Raw genomic sequence first — 19,738 nt, 5'->3', positions numbered from 1 at the left:
GCCTGTGTGTCTGCATTTTTTTTCAAATCCAGAGACTTTTTGCGCCAGGCGAGGTGTACCAAGCCTTACTTTCGGTTGTTTTTTTTTACATTTTATAACAGGTCCCCATCTTCTTCAGTTGTTTAGGAGAATGATGCAACACTGTTTTGCTGTGAACCTCCAGAAATGTTTTGCGGACTACGAAACTTCACCTGGCTTTCCATCGTCATGAGGAAACTTTGGTTTTTGGCCGAGCCGTTCCTTTGATGTGGTGATCGACTGATTCCTCTAACAGGTGAAATGAGGCGTCTCGCCATGTTTCGTTGTCTCAAAATCCCCTGAAGCCATCCTGTTTGTTATATATTCAACATTTTAAGCCAACAATAGGTTTGTTACATGTCATGTCCTCATGACCTACAGGACATCATCTGAAATTCAGGTAAGTCCAGACTTTCTTTATAGCTTTCGATGCGTTCCAGTTTCACAGTGGTAACCCTCGCAAAGGATTTGTCGGTATGCAGAACGCTGGTGTTCCAACTCGTGCCGATTTTGTTGCCTTTGTGCTCAAAAGTGCAAGCATCCTGTCATTAACAAACTTCTTTCATCCCATTTATCTGTGCATGAATACAAGCTCTCAACCTACACAAAGGGGAGAAAACCAAGAGATGAACACGGCCCTTTGTGTCTCACTTCTACTGCGGTGGAGTCTGAACAGGAGGGTAGGTGCAAATTATAAATGAGTGTAATAGAAAACCTGGTGGGCCATAAATCACATCAGCGGCAAAGACCGTATGCAAGTATGTTTATGTGAGCCTGCTGACATCAGCAGCTCTGGACAAAATGTACAAGCATATTTTATTTATCTCCTGTCCCATTAGGCTGCAAACCATGCTATAGTACGTCAGGTTTTACAAGAGCAAGGGGACAGTTAAGAGGGTGAGAGCACCAAATGGGTGGCATGGTAATGGAGGGACCATCTGTGTGACCCTTTTCTTCATTAACACAGACTGAAATGTAGGGTGGATAATGTATAGAGGACACACTGCTGGCCATGTGGGGACTGCAGGTCAAAGCCGTTTCACTTTACAGCTACTGTACATCAAGGACATACAGGATAAAGGTTTTTTTTATACCCTAGAAAATGATACCATTATGCAAATGGATCACAAAGGCTGTGTCAAAACAGCACAGACAGCATCAACCACATGTTACTTAGACCAGGTATTCCCAAACGTTGGTACTTAAATTATGATTTGATGAAAAAAAACATCAAGTCTGCTGTAACACCTGAACGCTACAGTGTGTGTTACAACTAAAAGGGCATAAGCTCTAGTTGAAGTAGTAGAGGTCCAAACATGTATTGGAATGGTTGAGATAAACTGGCAAAAAAAAAATGGACAATAAATAATAGATAAATAGTTGAAAGTTAGCTAGATGTAGGCCTAATGGATAAACAGTTGAAATTGCCAGTAGTAAGAAGAAAACAGTGGACAGTGTGGTTAAAGGTAGCCTAATTGATGATCAGTGAAGCAGTCAGCTGAAAGAAAAGAAGAAATGGTTGATAATTAAAGTAATGAATAGCTGGAATTGTTAGCCTATAAACTATATTTAAAGAGTTGAAACAATGTGCTAAAAGTAATGGATTAATAGTTAAGAGTTTGCTAAATGGAAAAAATTGTTTAGTGCTAAACTGCTGAATACAAATGGTAGAAAGAGTCAAAACTCGGTCTTGTTACGTTGGCTAAATTAAGCATGGTGTCTGACATTCAAAGTGGTAGCAGCCTATTAGGATACACTTCAACTGACCTAAACACTAGCATTCTAAAGTCTCAACAATATTCACCAGGCTTATTAATAGTGCCATTTAATATCCCGTTTAAATACAATACAAATGAACACAAATAGAACAGGACACGGTCAAAGCATAGGCTTCATCTAACAGGGCTGTGGGCTCAGGCTACATCTGACAAAAACCGTCTGGGAACAGCTACATTACATGGACCAGATGGTGCCACAGCTAGGTAATGAGACTTCTTTTCCCTTTATGTTCCGGGTCGGCTTGATATGGCAGCTTCCATCAAAACACAATTTAATATTTTGGCCTTTGCATAACTAGGCACTGAGATGTCACTCAGGATAAAATGGTGTCCTCTTCCAAGTTAAAAGCTCATTTTTGTCCCTTGTACTTCATTTTGCGATCTGAATGACTGCTTGTCCAAAGCATTCAAAAAGGAGTCAAAGTAATTTTCAAGCGGCAGTCAAAACCCCCGATGATTCAGTGCACTGCGAGAAGAAACTCACTGACTTCAAATCTCGTTTCTTCGCGTCAAGTAACTAAGAAGGACATGTGACATCAACTTACACCAACTCATCTGTGATGGCCATTAACTGCTGGAGCCTAATCCTATTTTTACTCGCAGCATGTAATCACAACATGTAGCAGGAGAATGCCCAATCACAGCACTCGTCTGCCACGATAAGACCAGTTTCAGCTGCGAGAAAGCGCCTCAAACATGCCAGATAAGAAACAAACATGCTGTCACTCAGCCAAAGCTCCTCACATCAATATCTGTTTCCAGTAAAGCACAACAAACCCGAGAAGTGCCATGCAACCTTAACGTTGATGTGCGGGATGCTTTTAAACTGCACAAATGACTCCTTTCACAATAAAAACTGCTGTCAGGAAAGATTACTTCTGGCCTAACATGCAGGCTAATGAAACAGTAAATATCAGGGAGACTCTGAAAGCTTTTTAAGCAGCACACAGATTAGCCTCCTTATCTTCTGCTAGCCAAACAGAGTGCTAAAATGACTACATGATTGTGCACGCCATAAATATTGTTTTCATTAAACTGAGCGACGTGCTGGAGCTGGAACTTTTTTTGTTTTGTTTTTTTAAACCCAAACAGTGAATAGTTTAAAGCTTTCTTTACAAAAAGGCAGTGTGGTTTCACCAGCGGCTCCCATCTGCGTCCTTGCAGTGCCCCTAAAATGACAGTCGGGTAGTGTGAGGTGGCTGCGCAGTAGGGAAGCGCACTTCAAAGCAGGCCATTTCATCTTCAGTGAGGCTGTCTGCCTCAAGTGGAGCATGAGATAAAAAAAAAAAAAAAAAGGGGAAAAAAAGAAAAATCAATAACTCTATATCAGGCTTCTTCCTTCAAGCCTTGTGCTGATCTTTGTGACAAGCCAGCACCTGAACTATGCCCCAATTATCTATTGTGGTTGAACAGATCGTATTTTTTCAGACATTTGAACTTGAAAAACTGTATTTAAACTAAAACTGCATGTGTTGTTTCTTTAACCTCAATGCTGTTGAGTGATAAATGACAAGCTACAATCTGAGATTCAACTTCACACCACAAGGTATTAATCGACAAGTGTAGCAAGCATGACTGCCATGACAATAATTCATCACTTAAATATAAAACTGTGTTCTAATAACTACTTTAAAAATATCAATAATCCACAAAAAAAAAATCACTAATATGAGTGAAAGTCATAACAGTAAAATTCAGTCTAGAAAAAAATTCAGTCTAGAATAGTTTGACATTTTGTGAAATATACCTATTCACTTTGTTGCTGAGAGATAACAGTGATGCCACTCACGTCTGTCAAATAGTTAGCTAAGCTTAGCATAAAGAGTGCTAGCAAAGAAAACAGCTAGCCCAGCTCTAATCAAAGGGATTTAAAAAAAAACTTCAGACCAGCACCTTTAAATCTCTGTAAAAGTAACGATTTATGGTTTCAGGGTCAGAATATTCATTATTATGTTTTTAACGGACAAATCTGACTCGAGATTTTTTTTGCATTTTTAGCAGCCACCATAGAGGAGGGTGAGACAAGGGGTGCTCAGCTGGTTGCAATCTGCAGATGCTAGATGCCACTAAAGCCTACGTACTGGACCTTTAAAGAAAGTTAGACAATTGAAATGTAACAAGACAGAACGGTGAAAAATAAAAATATGAATTTGACATTTCTACAAGCTGAACTGGCAAAACATCTTTTAGACGACAGGAAAAAGGAATGATGGGATCCATTCACAAAGCTGCATTGCCCTTCAACTTATTTATTGATGTACTGAACATGGAAAAAATCCAAAGTATCCAAACACAAAGTAAAGAACATGTACATCCTTTTAAATACTCAACAAAAGATATTCTATTCCAAAAATGCTGTGAACCAAGTCAGACTATACAACTTGAAATAAATAATCATTCTCATATTAAGAATCGAGATAAGAGGGGTGGGAGGCGACATTTTCTCATGCCGGACCATCAGCACAATTTGTCAAGACCAAATAATCATGGAGAAGAAGTTACAAAAAGAAAAACGCTGTTTTCAACAATGACAGGTCAGGCATGAAAAATGTCGCCTCTACCCCACAGCAGCAAGTATCACAAATCATCTAGACTTAAATTTAATTTGTACAAGTAACACAAAGAAGGAATAGATAAACGAGAAAAAGCAGTTGCGAAGATAATTATATAATGCATAGCACACTGCTCATTTAAGGGGAAGCATGACTAGTAATTGGTTTAAATACCAAGCAGGATGCAGGTGCAGTATTCAGTGCATCTAAGGCTTGACTAGCCTCCATTTGTTTGTTCAAGATGAGTTAGATGTTGGTAAAACTCTTGCAACCGATTTTGCTATCATTAATGGAACTGCTTCACTGACCTTCCCCCAAAGTGAATAAAGCAATATACACCTTTTTACGATTTTAAAGACAGGTTATATGCATTACGTATATATATGAGTATGAAAAAAAAAACTAATCAAATAGTTCAAAACTGTGGTTTATATCCATTCTTTACCACATAAATATATATCTATAATGTTTATATATAAAAAACAAAACATATGTCTATAGTTTCTTAATACCTTTTTTACGAAGCAAGACTATCTACAGACCAAACAACCAACAAATTTGATGCACTGTAATGCTAGTCCATGGGACAACAAACCAAGGATTTCAACTCAATGCAAACTGAAAATTAACAAGGTTCATATCCAAAATGAAAATACCTTACATACTCCATAAAAGAAAAAACAAAACGATATATATTAATATCACACTTTCCGATGAAGTCCAAACTAGAACCAAAAGAAGTCGGCCAAATACTCAACATAAAAAAGGACTTATTTACATAGCTCAAAGCTCAGGAGTAATCCGTTCTATTCTTCAGACTAGTTTTTCTTAAGCTGCTGCCTTCATTGGCTTGTCCTTAATCTTTCATACAAAGTATGTAAAAACCCTTATTGGTTGATATTAAGACAAAATCAGTCTAATGATATATTGTAGGTACACCACAAAACACCATGAGCTCCGTCTGAAGGGAATCCTTTAGGAAGAACTGATTTTTATCCCCCATTTACCTTTTAAGATATCTCCACGTTATAATTTTGCATGCAGTTTTGCGAATAAACCTTTGTATTTTTGTCCATTTCCAAATCAAATCGGAAAGCGAGTTTCTAGTCATATAACAACTAGGATGACAGGGGGACCCACAGATGATTTTACAAATGAAACCAGCACTGCCACTGATTCTATAATCTAAAGATAATACAAAGATCTCAAAAGGTATCTTTTACATCATAAATCTCCCCAGAAATTTCAACCACTGCAAACTTTCCTGTAAAGTTCAAAAGCTCACAAGGTGTCATATGAAGATATTTCTCAAAGTATCCAAGTCAAAATATTTTGTTCCAGGTCCAGTAAAAAGTTTCTCCAAATTTTTCTTTTTATAAAAATAGATGCTTTTTAAACCCACATCAAAGAGGTTCTTAGCTCTTTGGCAAGGTACTGCTTTAAGAATTTTTTTTTTGTCTTTTATCCGTTAAGTTTACAATAAGCAACATTATGCAGCCAACCAATAACCAACTCATATTACAATGAACGGAATACTTACAAAATCAACAGAACTGCAAATAGTTCAAAATAAGTACTTGCTAACCACTGAAGGCATAACGCACCTAAGGCAAATCAGGACACAGAAAAATACAAAGAAAATCACTACACATAACCTTACAAGACTTACTGTTTCAAAGCAGATGTGCAACAAAATGACAAAACCTATAGTAACGTTTTAGATGGTCCATCTGTAAAGACAGCAAGAGATTCAACATCACAGGCATTCAGACCTGCTGGATTTTTTTTCTTGTTTTAAAGTATATTGAGAAGATTCAAAGCGTAGCAATGGAACGAAAGAAAAATCACATTGTTGGACGCTAAATATTGTTTTTCTTCGTAACACTGATTTACAAAGCTGTTTTTACTAATGTAGAAAGTTACGGTCGATGCGCTTCCATTTTCTGTTTCCATTTTCTGCTGAGTTTTCTAGAAACAATCTCAGTGGGTATTAGGCTTTGTGTGTTTTGTTGGTTTTGAATGAGACTTGCAGCACTCTGTCCCCGAGGCGGTATCCATTCAAGCTGGCGATGGCCACGGCTGCCTCGTCGTAGTTAGTCATGGTGACAAAACCAAATCCTTTGCACTTGTTTGTGTTGAAGTCGCGAATAACCTTGACGTTTGTGACGGCACCAAACGGCCCGAACATCTGCCAAAGGATGCTTTCGTCTGCGTCTGGAGCCAGGTTGTAGACGAAGATACACCAGCCAGTGCCTGCATGCCCCGGGATGTTGATGCCAGCCAAGCTGGTCACCCCGTCAATGGCCATCGGGGAGAACCGGCTGCAAAAGACAAAAGGTAACATGGTTCAAGGCGAGAGCCAAAATGAGGACAAAATGGGCCTTTTTATAAGACAAGAGATCGTGCCAACAAGCCTAACAGAATCTGACAAGTCTCTACAGAGATCAGCACTCGCTCTGCTCCTCTCTGACTGTAGCAGCAATGTAAACACTGCTCACAGTGTCATCACCCTACTTTCATTTCACATACCTCTTTTTTTCAGAACTCATTAGATGACGCAGATATTCTCTATAAAGTAAATATTTTCCCTCAGCTGGGCCATACTGACTCCACAGCAAAAAGGTCAGTACACAGCCAGTCAACATGTATGCACATTCACTTATCTCATATCAGAGCTAGAAAGGAGAAATCCAGCCTTTCACACTTCTTACAAACTGTAGCTGCCTCTTGAGCTCATCATGTTTCTACAAGGACAGGAGCACAGAATTATTTACTCAAGAACAAAATGGGCCGTATTATAATGCTAAACAGGAGCCGTAATAAAGTTGAAGTTGTGCCAGGGCTGGAATAAAAAGGCACGGAAATGCCCTGGTCTTTGGTAAATGTGGATTTGCAGTTTAAAGAAACAAAATTCAAAGTGCATGGAAAGCCTATGAATTATTGCAGCAGGTGTCACGTAAGATTAGCTGCTCCAGTTGGTCTCTCAGGGAACATCCACCATGACAGGTGTGCTCCCAGCATCAAGGACACGGAGAGAGATTTGGCAACGAAGACGTCAGCCAATGAGCAGGGCAGGAGAGAAATCACAGGTCTATTGTGGCTGGTGACGGGCCTTTGAGCTCTCAGGTGATTGGACTTCAATCATACTCCGGGAAAGCATTCTTATAAAACTCAACTTAGACAAACTGGTATCCTGGTGAATCCTGAAAGACGCCTGACGCAACAAAGTTTAAAACAGGACAGGGCTGTCCATAATAGATCAAGGTAAGAGTATGGAGCTCAAACTACGAGTATGCAATTTTGTGCAATAGCAAGTAAGAGATTGTAAAAGTCTGTCCTTTGTTATGTAGACAAGCAGTGTAGACACCGCTTTAATCTAGACATGTTGTGACATTATGTCAAGATTAAAGCACTTCACTGCATCACTGTCACTAACCTCATTTTAGAGAGGGACACATTCAATTATTACCAGTCAAAATGAAGCGTAAGGCACAAATGACTGAACATGCACATATTTAATTAATGGAACTGGATTTCTAAAGTGTATATTGTCGAGTCCAGCCAATAACACAGAAGGCCATTATAGTTTCCACTAATCAGATCAACAGTTTCAGCATATATGTATATATACACACACTATACGTGGGCAGGTAAGGAACAACAGGTACGCGTCAGGTAAATTACAATGGGTTATTATTACACAGTCTCTGTTTAGCAGCTCAGTCTAGACTACTGCTTTCAAAACACCCCGCAGCTGAATAAATTTGAACATAATGAATCTTTAAAGCATGGAGGCTCAGTGTCTACGGCTTCCGCCAAGTTTTCAGAATGTCCTGGGGCCTCCTTATAAAACAGACTTAAGATCAGTTTTGATCTCAAGTCCTTACGTAGAAAACAATGTATAAGTTGTTATTTATAAAACCTTTCTTTGCTCAGAGATGAGATCATTTCTATGTAAAGTTTACACTTGACTTAAGTAAAGCTCCTGCTGGTTGTGTAGGGGTATTGCAGTTTGGGACACGTATGCGTCGAAGCTTGTGGCGAGTTTTTTAAACAATGTGCTGCACTGTTTGTCAACCCACTATTTAGTCCACTGGCTAATACGTGTTGTCTGGCTTCAATCTCTTTTCCCAGTTTGACTCTCTCTTTTGGTCCATGGCTATTCCTGACTAATCGAATACAAGCAAAAGATCTTGAGACATATTTCGAGTACAAATCTAATAATATTTTTATTTGTTTGAATGCCACTGGGGCCTTGTTGTATGACTCTCTCTGTGAATATTAAGTATGTTAAGTAGTTATATTGGTCTCAATGTATGAGAATGGGCTACAAAAGTATAGATTAACATAACTGAAATCAATAAAGAATCCAGAAGCTGTAGCGTTCTGAGGCAGAGGGAAAGTGATTGTTGCAGGTCAGAGGACGAGGTAGGAGGAGGTGATGGGTAGTGACACCCATCACTGTTTCCTAGCAGCATGTGTGGCACATACGCATGTTAAATATTTACACCATCACTTGCTGTTAAGACAAACAGCCTGATTCACTCACACCAACTAGCTTATACAGTATATATAGTTGTTTGTAGAGATGAGCACTAATGCATGCCCACAAAAACATTTCTTTGATCAACAACCTCATACTGCATCTTATGCAATGTTAACTACCTACACAATGCTGCCAAGAGCTCATGCAGGAAAATATCCCTCATGTTCGGCTGAATAAGAGATCTAAACAAGAAAATCAATTTACCTTTTGACTCCATAGGCCATGTTCAGCAGATTGTCCAACCTAAGAAATCAAACACCAAAAACACAAACACATTAGTGTCATAATAAAGAAAGCTTTGATGATGAATGATGCATTTTGACAGGATGACAGAGATAAGTAATATTTCTGATACAGTAAAGTCAGATGTCCAATTCAAGTAAACTCCAGACAATTACATCCTTGTTAACCTGTTGACTAAACTAATGTATCAATCTTCAAGCTACACAAACACAGCCAACAGGAGACGTTCACTTCACAAAGAGGGCTCAGGTTAGAACGGAAATACTGCAGCGTTCACCGAATATTACGCAAAAATTCTAATTTCACAAATTGAAATCTTTTTTGGGCATACCCCTGAGGTCAATCAGTGGACTGAAAAAGCAAATTATTTTCCAAATCATTTTCCACATTTATGGCCACCAACTAATTGCCTACAAAAAACATCTACTGATTCCCCCACCAGAGTATAGTACTCATCTCATTATCAGATTTGCATCATAGGCCTACATCTGCAACAGGAGGAACACAGCAAAGTTCAAGATGTGAATATGGGGATGAATTATTCTGTCCAGAGTATTGATGAGCTCCAACACAGAATATTTTCATAATACTGCTGTGAGACAATTTAAATGGTAATTTCAAATAGCCTCAGACATCACTAGCAGTATGACTCATCTTTTTTCTTTTTTTTTTTTGGTGTGCCCCTTTACCTGAAGCGTTGTGCCTGCTGTGCGAGGGGTCCTGGGTACCTTCGATTGGGCGACTGATACAGCTGGGAGAGCAGCGCCTGGCTGGTCTTCTGGCTCGGGTTGTTTGCAAACTTGACTGTAATGGGTTCGGTGGCACCAGGCGGCTTCTGGCAGTTCAGACCTTTGATGGCCTCCTCGGCCTCAACTCGCCGATCAAAACGAATGAAGCCAACCCCTCTGGAAACGCCTGAGGAGAGCACATTAATACATTAAGTAAACATCAGTAATACACAGAGTTCCTCCTGACAGCCATGAAAACATTCGGTAATAATTTAGGGCTCAAAAAACTTGAGTTTATTGGGGTGGATGTAGTGATTACATGTTTAATTTATTTTGCCTTAACAGTGATGGGATTACATTATTTTAAGATTTTACCAAAACCCTCAGAAAACTCCAAAATGCAGTGCACTGCTGCATCACTGGCCTGCAATGCTACAAAACTGAGTCATTAGAAGTGTGAGAATACCTTTAACAGCTACAAATCTTGATTAATGATGGCAGAAGGCATATAATCAAACTTGAATACATGGCTATACCAAGGAAATTAGAATGTTGTGCATTTCTCAGTCAATAGTTCAAAACACAGATCCACATCCAAAAATATTGCAAATATAAAAAGGTGGAAGCACAAGTATCAGTAGTTGCCCTTTCCAAAATCAAGAAAAGCTGCAAATACCAGAAGCACAAGAGAAATGTTTAACAAGAGAAAAGAAATGATGGAGGTGAAAAAGTGGCTGTGTTTTATTAGTGAGCACCAGCAACAGTATGAAGCTTTCTCATCACTGGACACTGGCAGGCAGCAGAGAGAAACCAGACCCAGACAAAAGATTGTGACATGCACAGACGTCCCAAGACCGCAGACAGGTGGGGAAAAAAAGAAACCAAGTTTATTTAAACATTGCTGGAACTAAAGTTTTACAGACTCCTAGATTAGTACAAAGCTAGCTATTTGGGGTAAAAATCAATCAATTCACAGATTTTATGACGTTTATTTAATCTTTAACTTATTTACCTCTCACTGCCTTCTTGCAACATCCATGCATGTCTTTTGGCTCTTGGTCTTGTTTCTTCCTGCTACCTGCCAATCAGCCTTGAGCTTCAGTATCTCGCCGAGTCAAAAAGAGGTCCATCGCTCTAGTAACCAGTGTTGCTTATGGTGCTGCTTACTGTTGCACATTTGTCATTTTGATACTTGCTTTGTTTCTCGTTAAGTGCATTTCTCTTACGGTTTGTGCTCTTGTATTTTGCCTTCAACATTTGATTTGGAGTGCATTCGCTGAAATGTTTGTGCTTTAATTCTTGCACCCTTCTGTCCTTGAGAGCCACCGTATTAAAAGGGCATCTGTAAGGATGATTTACTTTGTAATAAATGTTGCTCTGTTATAAAAGCTGGTTGCAGTGCTGCTTTGGATTTGGTGATTGGGTTTTCCCCTTTTCTGACAGTTGGATCACAGACTGTGCCATTAACAAAGCAAAATTGAAAATGAATTCTCCAGAAACAAGTTGGTTTTGTGTTGGAATCATTGCCAAAACGCATGCCTGAACGAATATTGTAAGTTTCAGCAGCCCACAGGGAACGAATCATTGGGAAAAGTCTCGGTGAAAGATTTTTTTATTAGTGTTTCATAGGGGTTCTGCTTCTACATGACAGTTGAAAAATGGAAAATGTATCCACATGCATTTCATTTCTTGCCTTGAAACAGGCATGGCATGGACACCTTGGGACGAGATGAGAAAGGGGGAGAAAGTAGGAGGTGAGTGCAAGAAGAAGGGAGATTGGATGTAAAAAGAAATTATGAAGCATTAAGTCCTGCTACTTTACACCCATTTCATATATTCTATCCATCTGTGCATTTTTATGAACCCTTCTTGTGGAAAATTGCATTTTTGGGGACGTCTGATGCATTTCTCATGCCTGGCTGTGTCATTTTGTTAGGGAGTAACTGAGGGAAGGAGGCAAACCAAAAAAGGAACCAAAAGGGGGAAAAAGCAAAACCATGGGCCAGCTGTCATGTCCTACTCACCAGTCACCTGGTCCACCAGGATGCGTGAGGTAATGATGCGTCCATACTGAGAGAAGAGCTGCTCCAGTTCTTTCTGAGTCATGGTTTTTGGCAAGCCACTGACGTACAAATTTGCATCTCTGATGGAGGCGGAGCTTGGACGCGCATAGGAAACCTACAGGCAGAGAGTTCACATGACCATGGGTCGTCACCATTTCACATGCAGTAATAAATTCAAACCTCCAATATACATTTTATACAAACACCTGTTATTTTACAATCGTTTGAACTAACACAGGAAGAGCAGTGACCCTCTCTGCTTGATTTTAAAATGCTTCAACTTGAGCTAAAGTTTCAAAGCTGAGAGACTCCATGGCTGTATCGACAAATGGAAGAGAGGAGAATAATGATCAGAGTGGTGGCACACACAGTGTGTCCCAGCAGAGGGGTCACACCTAAGTATTTTAAAGCAATACATCTTCTCTGCATTACACAACTGTATCAATCGTCCATGTGCCAGCTACCTTTGAATGAAAAGGGTTTCACAAATGTAAGGCAACATTATGTCCACCACTGAATGAAGCCTTATATTTTTTTAATGTTATTTTAAAAAGGTGTAAAGTAGAGAAAAAAGGGAAAGGGACAGTAAAGTATAGATAATGAAGGTAAAATAACTATTAAGATTAAAGATGGACAGAGCAACGTTAGCAGCTACTGTTGGTATACTTTAACAACGCTTTTTCAGACTGTCCGCCGTCGGACGCAATGCATTCTGGGGCAGTTGAGTATGTGTAGTAAGCTGACGGCGTATACTCCGAATGCAGTATATACATCCAGGAATTTCTTGCATACACAAAATGTACATCCCATGGAGTTGAAATGCAGTATAAACTCAACTGGACTTCATAATAGCTTTGAATGGTACATTAGTATGCAATTCCGAACACAGTCAGTGCCTGCTACAGCTAACATCATTAGCTGTTTATAGCTAATCAACGCAAACTGAAAACAAAAACAAAAAAAACACTGCACAGCTAGGTTAGGAATGGCATTAAATTTTAAATGGTACAAAAACTATTTAAAAAAACTATCACTGTTTAACTGTGTCACAGTATATGGTATTACAATTACCTTTAATAGGATAAAAACAAAAAGGGTTCGTTTCAACAAAATCTTAGAATTTCATAAAATATCCTGGCAGACATGAATCTCTTGAGTTGAAAAATGTTTTTTTAACACTACTAATACAATAGAATTAAATACCATAGATAAGCAAATGTAGATGTATGATAATCCTCAATTTATATACCACTGTATAACTTGAAAATGGCATCTCTGCAACTGTTAAATTTGTTCAAATAAAGCAAAACACGGTGGTTCCTGCTCAGCCTGAACACACTAATCAGTCTAAACATCAACAGATCTTTGTTGATAGACTTTTGTTTGGTTGTTGTGGAGCATGAACATGAGGCAAATATAAAGAAATAGCGATACATGGTGCACGTAAAAATTAGCCACAGTAAACCTCTATTCATCCCATTGGTAGGCCAAGTTTTGTCCATTTTGATTGTTTTTATAATCATTTGGATCCGACAACAATAGAGTAATGCATTGCAATAATTTGTGTGCTCCTAAGTCCGTTTGTCACCCTATTTTATTTCCCCCCAGTGCATACTTAATTATAACTCTCATTGGATAAATGGACAGTGACAAATCAGTCTGTCTAGAAAAAAGTTAAAGTGACACATTTTCTGCCCATCAACGCAGTTGGAAACCTGACAGCGATGGATGCAGTGTCAGGCCTGTCTAGACAGCTCTCATTTAAAAGTAAATTTATCATTTCTTGAAAGTTTTTATAGACAACAGAGCAGTGTGGCTGTCTCTTAAAACCAATCTCGCCCACTGCCGTCTTGAAGTCAAGAGGAGAGCCCCCAGCACCAGGCCAGATAGATATGCAGCATAAATCAACATTAGTCCATAAACATAGCCGTGTAATAGAAAACAGAGAGGGACCAGAGAGTCATCTACCAGGTCCTGTGGATCAATACATCATTACACCCCTGAGTAGTCATAAATTCATTCTTTCACAGGACACCATCCCATTTTCAGTCATGTAGACATTTATACAATAACATGCAGAAGGAAGCCATACAGCCTAAATTTAGGAGCCGATGTGCAAGAATGGCTTGAGGAGGGTTTTGTGGAGGATCACACAGAGAGAGAAGAAAGAAATGCTGCAGAGTCAAGCGCCTGCTGTATCATGCTACTCCCATCTGGTGGCTCCAGGTTCTTGTGACTCGACTGTCAATTACCTGAATAGCACCACAGCTGTATTTAATTACAACGTCTCACACATTAAATGCTCTTACAACCAAGTCCCTCCCTGCAATGGATGGTATGAAAGGGAAAAAAAAATAAATCCCTCACATTAATTAAACCTTCAAAAAGGATTCCTTTTTGTGCTCTCAGATCGATAAGAACCCCACTTGCTCCCCCACCACCTCAACACTCACCCTGTTCCTGCCCTGAAGGGAAGGCTGACAAAGTGAACGTGAAAGCTAAAGCTCCCTGCCCACAGCCAGGCAACTCCCTCGCCTCTCCCCAGCCCTGCCTCCGTCCCGGTCTCACCTTCACACTTCATTTGATGCTAATATTTGCAAAGTATATTCCTCCACCTCACTGGGATTTATTTGCACTTCTGACAGAGCAGCTACAGACTTTTGAATGTGTGATATACATCTAAAAAAATGCTCCCATGTTCTACTTTCACGAGGTATGAACTGAGGAGGAGAGGTGGAGAGAAAAGATTTCTGTCTGATTCATGGGAATGTAGAGGTACAGCTATCAATATTTAAACATTAAATACAGAAATAATCAAGCGTTCAGCTGAAATTTGATGCAATTCAAACATGAATTTTCTACCACAAAATGTGTTTCTGCTCACAGACATTTTCATTAATACCCCTTTGCCCGATGTGAGGAGGGAGCTGGCTAGCACCTTGTCAGACCACTGTGGTAAAATATCACATCTAATAATCTGGGTCTACCATCCACAAATCCTGCAGCACTATATGAAGCAAATGAGTTTTTCCACCAGCACATTGAGTGCTACATTGCCTGATGAATGCTAATGGCAGCCACCTCCCTGTAAAGGCATACAGCAGTGCTACAGCACATGCAACCATAGAAACAGTTCTGCTCTACTTGAGGCCCAGGCGAAGCCGCATGTGCCCAGATTAACAATAGGCTCCCTTTCCACCCCACATTTCTCCAGCCTCATTATGCTTCGACTCCAGCATCGAGAGCTAGACAAGAACGGCATATTTTGGATTTTTGGTAACGGATTTCAGTGAGTTGAATATGTCCGTCTGATTAGGCTCCTTATTTCACATAACAAACATGTCAATGTCTGTTTATAATTACATTAAGAAATAGAAATGATATCTTACCTTGATGGTTTTGGTCTGAAGTCTCAAGCCATTTAAGGTATTGATGGCTTTTTCTGCGTCCTTTGGGTCCACGTAATTCACAAACCCATATCCTAGGCTCTGCCCTGCAGTCACGACACAAGAACATACAAAGAAGGTCAGACAAATGCACACAGACAAAATATGGACAACACTGCCTTTCATGAATTATTGGTAAATGGCATCAATGCCAAAGAGTCAGTAATACTACACACAGATGAACAGTCTGTCTTAATTTCTTATTTGATAGAGCATGAAGAAAACAGGAGGTCACAAGCCCAGTTCCAAACAAACATCTACTTGGCTTACAACCTTTAATAAATTCTCAAACCAACTCTTTGACAAGTGCATCTCAAATTAAAAACGACAGGCTCTGCTTTCACACCAACTCATCTCTGACACAGTGCAGTAGCCGAGGCTCAATGTGTTCCCCCTCCCTCTACAGTTTATCTCTAAAATGTACAATAGATTGACACCCACTCTTTATGTGCACAGAGGCAATTCAATTTCCTCCACCCACACTGCTGGGTCTCTGCAATTTCACTGCCGGTCAAGTTCACTAGCTCAAGCAGCTTCAGCATATTAATACAGTCCATAAGCAACTTGAATTTTGTCGAAACTTTAGATGAGATTAGATGGAGTTCTTTATTATATACCCCAAAATGTAATTTAACCACAAGACATGATTGACAGTGTATGCGTAAGAAAGGTTCCCTTTTCTTTTTCAAATTAAATTCAAACTGCAATTACAATTTCATCTGTGTATGTGTGACACTGTGACAATATACAAAGTTTTTTTTTTATAAAAAAGGAAATTACAAAACAGAACCCCCACTGTTAAATATTATTTTCACCATTGCTATTAAATAAGCATTACTAAACATCTAAACGACCTGAGCGATCCATACTTGCTTACCACCATGAGTCACTGCTCTCATGGGTTGTTCTGCTGTGATCAAGTAAAGTTCATAAACTTAATTTCACCTTCCATCTCAGGGACTGTTATAGCCAGGAGAAACATGCCGAGCCTTTGAAATGTGCTGGTGAAATGACACTTTTACTTAAGCCTGGAGGGCAAACTGCCTGCATCGCCTCGCTCTACTGTACACGCTGTATGTGGGCACACTACACCCTTATAGTAATGTCTTCCTGTGTATCCGCTACATCCGCTGCAAACATGTTCCTATAACAAACAACTTGCTTACTTTCAGTTGTCATTAAGGAGTCGAGGAGACATGCTGAGAACTGCACCCAGCTTCTAGTACAAGACTAGTGCTGCCCATAGTGGGAGGAAAACGACACAAAGACTAAGCTGCAGCAGCAGCCAAGGCGAGAACATTTAAAGCAAAGAGGAAGCATGCATCTCTCTGGTGATTACTTAACATCTGATGTAGCACCAGTACACAGATGTAGGCTGGCTTAAATCCATTGCCACAGGGCCAAGGGAGAGACAAAAGCAACACAGTCTGGAGGGGATAGGGTTTTATGTAGAGCTGAAATTGAAATCAGAGCATCATTCCTGAGAAATGACTTGGAGGCTTTGAATAACATTAAGAGCCTAATTTCTTCCCAACTGAGTTTGAAGTCAGTTTTTCCCACCCCAATTCAAGCTCTTATCAGCTAAAAATAATTTAAAATACTAGTTTAACTGCTTTCTTTATAATAGCCCACTGCTTAGATACTGCAGATGAGCATAATCAATCCATACTGCAGCTTGTATGAACAAATTGATAATGCCTGCTAATGCCTGCATTGTCAAAAACTATTGTCCAACAGTAGGTATTGTTCCCCTGCTTTAAAATTCTTATTCCTGGGATGTAAAAGCAGATATGTAAATCTTGAAATTTGCAAATGTGACCCAACACAACTGAAACTGGTTTGTGACACATGCTAAATAAATTTGGCCGAGCACACAAAGCAATAATGGGCATGCTGAAACTTTAGCAACTCCTTCAGAGCAAGCACTGGAACCAGAGTCTATTTTTTGTTTGAAGTTTGAATTTGTCTATGTCAGAGCAGCTTATACATTTACCTAAAAAGAAATTTGCCTCCCTGAGGTGTCCTCTTTGAGAAGTATCTACTGCCAGCCAGAGAGCTAAGAACTCACTCTTTTCCAGCTGGCTGCATTTGTATTTCTTTAATAAAAAGGCAATTTGTTTTTTACAAGGCTAATTACTCCTAATCAGATCACCACTGATGCTAAGAGCCTTTGGAGCAGACCCCATCCATCTACACACTTTGTTTCACTAAAGATGCTGGTGCAACTGTCACCCCTAATCCAATTGAACAGAATCTCCCATCCTGAAAACAAAGTCCAACTTGTGTAATCCTATACTCTCCATTACTTGCTCCATTTTGTAAAAGGTGTAAACTAGAAATTAACATGACACATGCACGTTTTCACAGACGCGTACATCTTTCTAACACTCCAACACGAGATGAACATGACTGCAACGCTACACACAAACATAAAAAACACAGATCAAGCGCCAGTCTTATTCAACTGTACAGCTGTGACTGTCTAAAACAGGATAGCTGCATAAGCCAGAGGACAAGTTGAATAAACTACTGACAAACAATTACTACACCATCTAAGGTAGCATTAGGGAAACAGATATTGCAGACAATGACACTGGTGCTTTTGAAAGGTTCTTTTAAAAAAAACTGACTTCAAAATGAGGAAACACACCAACTAATGTCTGTCCCTGGTAGCAAATAATTCTGACTTAAAATATATTTGTGATTGGATTGGTCAGGAAAAGGAAGACACCATGATGTAGTTCAATTAAATGGCTGTTGACACCAAAAACAAACATCATTTCTATTTTCCTCTCCTTTAGTCTTTATTCAATTTTGGTGATTAAACTACATTTTTGCAGTTGCCCCCAAGTTTTTTCTTCTTCTTTAGAGGTTGAGGAGTACATGACCATTTTACAACCCTGAAGATGACTATAGAAAGGTGCATAACGCAAGCTATTCCAACATACAGGCCCTGTATAGTGGCCGTGTATGCAGATAAAATATAGTCTAGTCAGACATGCATTAGATTTCCAGACATATTAGTCTTTAGTCTCAAAAAAAATTAGCAGCTGATTAATGTACTTCACAAACTCATCTAAATGTATAAACCAGTAAAAGAAACAAGCCCATTAAACAACCAGCTGGTGCCAAAATCTAAATCAACATTAAAAGGAGAGAAAGTCTACAAGGTTAAGCAGTCTGGTTGGATCCACTCATTACCTTTTTTTTCTGCTTTTAAATCAATTTTTAAAATCAACCGTCTATAAAATAACACGCAGACATACACACAGCACCATAGAGGAACCCACGCTTTGGTTACATTTGTTTATTCATAAGCTTTTTTTATGTTACTTCATTTACAGGTCAACTAAAAGATCAAAACTTGATTTCAAGTGTTACTTTTTAAAAATGAGAGTCATTGGAGGGCCTGCAGTAAATGGTTTTCTTGGTTAAAAAAAGAGAAAAGAAAAAAGGTTCAGTTATGTTACTTGCTGAATCTTAATCTACATTTCTACTGCCCCACTTTATAGGGGCATGCTGTATTGCCTCAGGGGCAGGCTGATTTCAAACAACCCCTTTTATTCCGTTCCTTGCACTTAAATTACGTGAGAGTGCTATGTTCACACTTGTTCCTCTAAATATGCGACCTATCAAGCATGTTTATGTTCAATCACCCAAGCAGACTGTGTCCGACACCGATTTTAAACAAGGATCACTTGTCAATTCAGCTCAAGCCATTTCACACATTAACAATCAAATGCATTTCTTGTATGCATGGCTAAACAAGGGCATTTACTCCATGCAAGACTACACACTTGACAAGTTTCATCATGGCTGCGTGACAAAAGTATAAATTCAGTAAATACATAACGAGAGCCCACAAATACACCAACCTCCACGGCTACTATTTGTTTCCAGTGACATAAAATATAAAAGCTCTAGTTTTGTTTATGGAGCATCAATGATAGAAATGCTTTATAGTGAAAGCCTAAAACCAGACAGCATAGTGTGGTCAAGAAGCACAAAGTCAAACATACTCTTTACACTTCACAACATTTTTAGAGTTTAGGCTGTTATTACCAGTAGCAACCATGCAAGGACAGACCTGTGAATACTGGTCAGCTATACATAAGCATGGTGAAATATTAAACATTAATAATTCAAAGCCCGATGTGGCTTCTATGTTAATTTAATGGAGGTGACTACCTTGGATTCCCAGAATAGAGATAATCTAGAATTATTAAAGCTCTAGCCTCTTTGTTCAACAGTGCTTCTCAATAAGAGATCTATTCACCCGAGTGGTTGATTTCTCGAAACCAAATGCAAATGAAAGAGACGCATGCACACATCCTTAAAAAGGCCTGAGAGGCTCATGTCCCTGA

General features: G+C 39.2%; 1 protein-coding gene across 4 annotated transcripts in view; it reads right to left on the bottom strand.

Moving 5' to 3' along the window:
* Nucleotides 1-4,025: 4,025 nt before the first annotated feature.
* Nucleotides 4,026-19,738, bottom strand: part of elavl2 (ELAV like neuron-specific RNA binding protein 2) — a 32,502-nt gene continuing 16,789 nt past the window's right edge. For 3 of the 4 annotated variants that reach the window (XM_084344961.1, XM_084344960.1, XM_084344962.1), the window contains exons 4-8: nt 15,318-15,421; nt 11,890-12,043; nt 9,827-10,052; nt 9,099-9,137; nt 4,026-6,669 (exon numbers count right to left, since the gene is read on the bottom strand). In XM_084344961.1, coding sequence (XP_084201087.1) covers nt 6,339-6,669; nt 9,099-9,137; nt 9,827-10,052; nt 11,890-12,043; nt 15,318-15,421 — 854 coding nt within the window. In that variant the 3' untranslated portion in view covers nt 4,026-6,338. The remainder of the gene's footprint in view (nt 6,670-9,098; nt 9,138-9,826; nt 10,053-11,889; nt 12,044-15,317; nt 15,422-19,738) is intronic. The other variant, XM_084344963.1, reaches the window with a different exon arrangement.

Source organism: Pagrus pagrus (assembly GCF_965226575.1).
Source record: "Pagrus pagrus genome assembly, chromosome: 22".
Taxonomy (NCBI): Eukaryota; Metazoa; Chordata; class Actinopteri; order Spariformes; family Sparidae; genus Pagrus; species Pagrus pagrus.
Note: the sequence above shows the minus strand (reverse complement) of the source record. Positions and strands in the feature narration are given on the sequence as shown.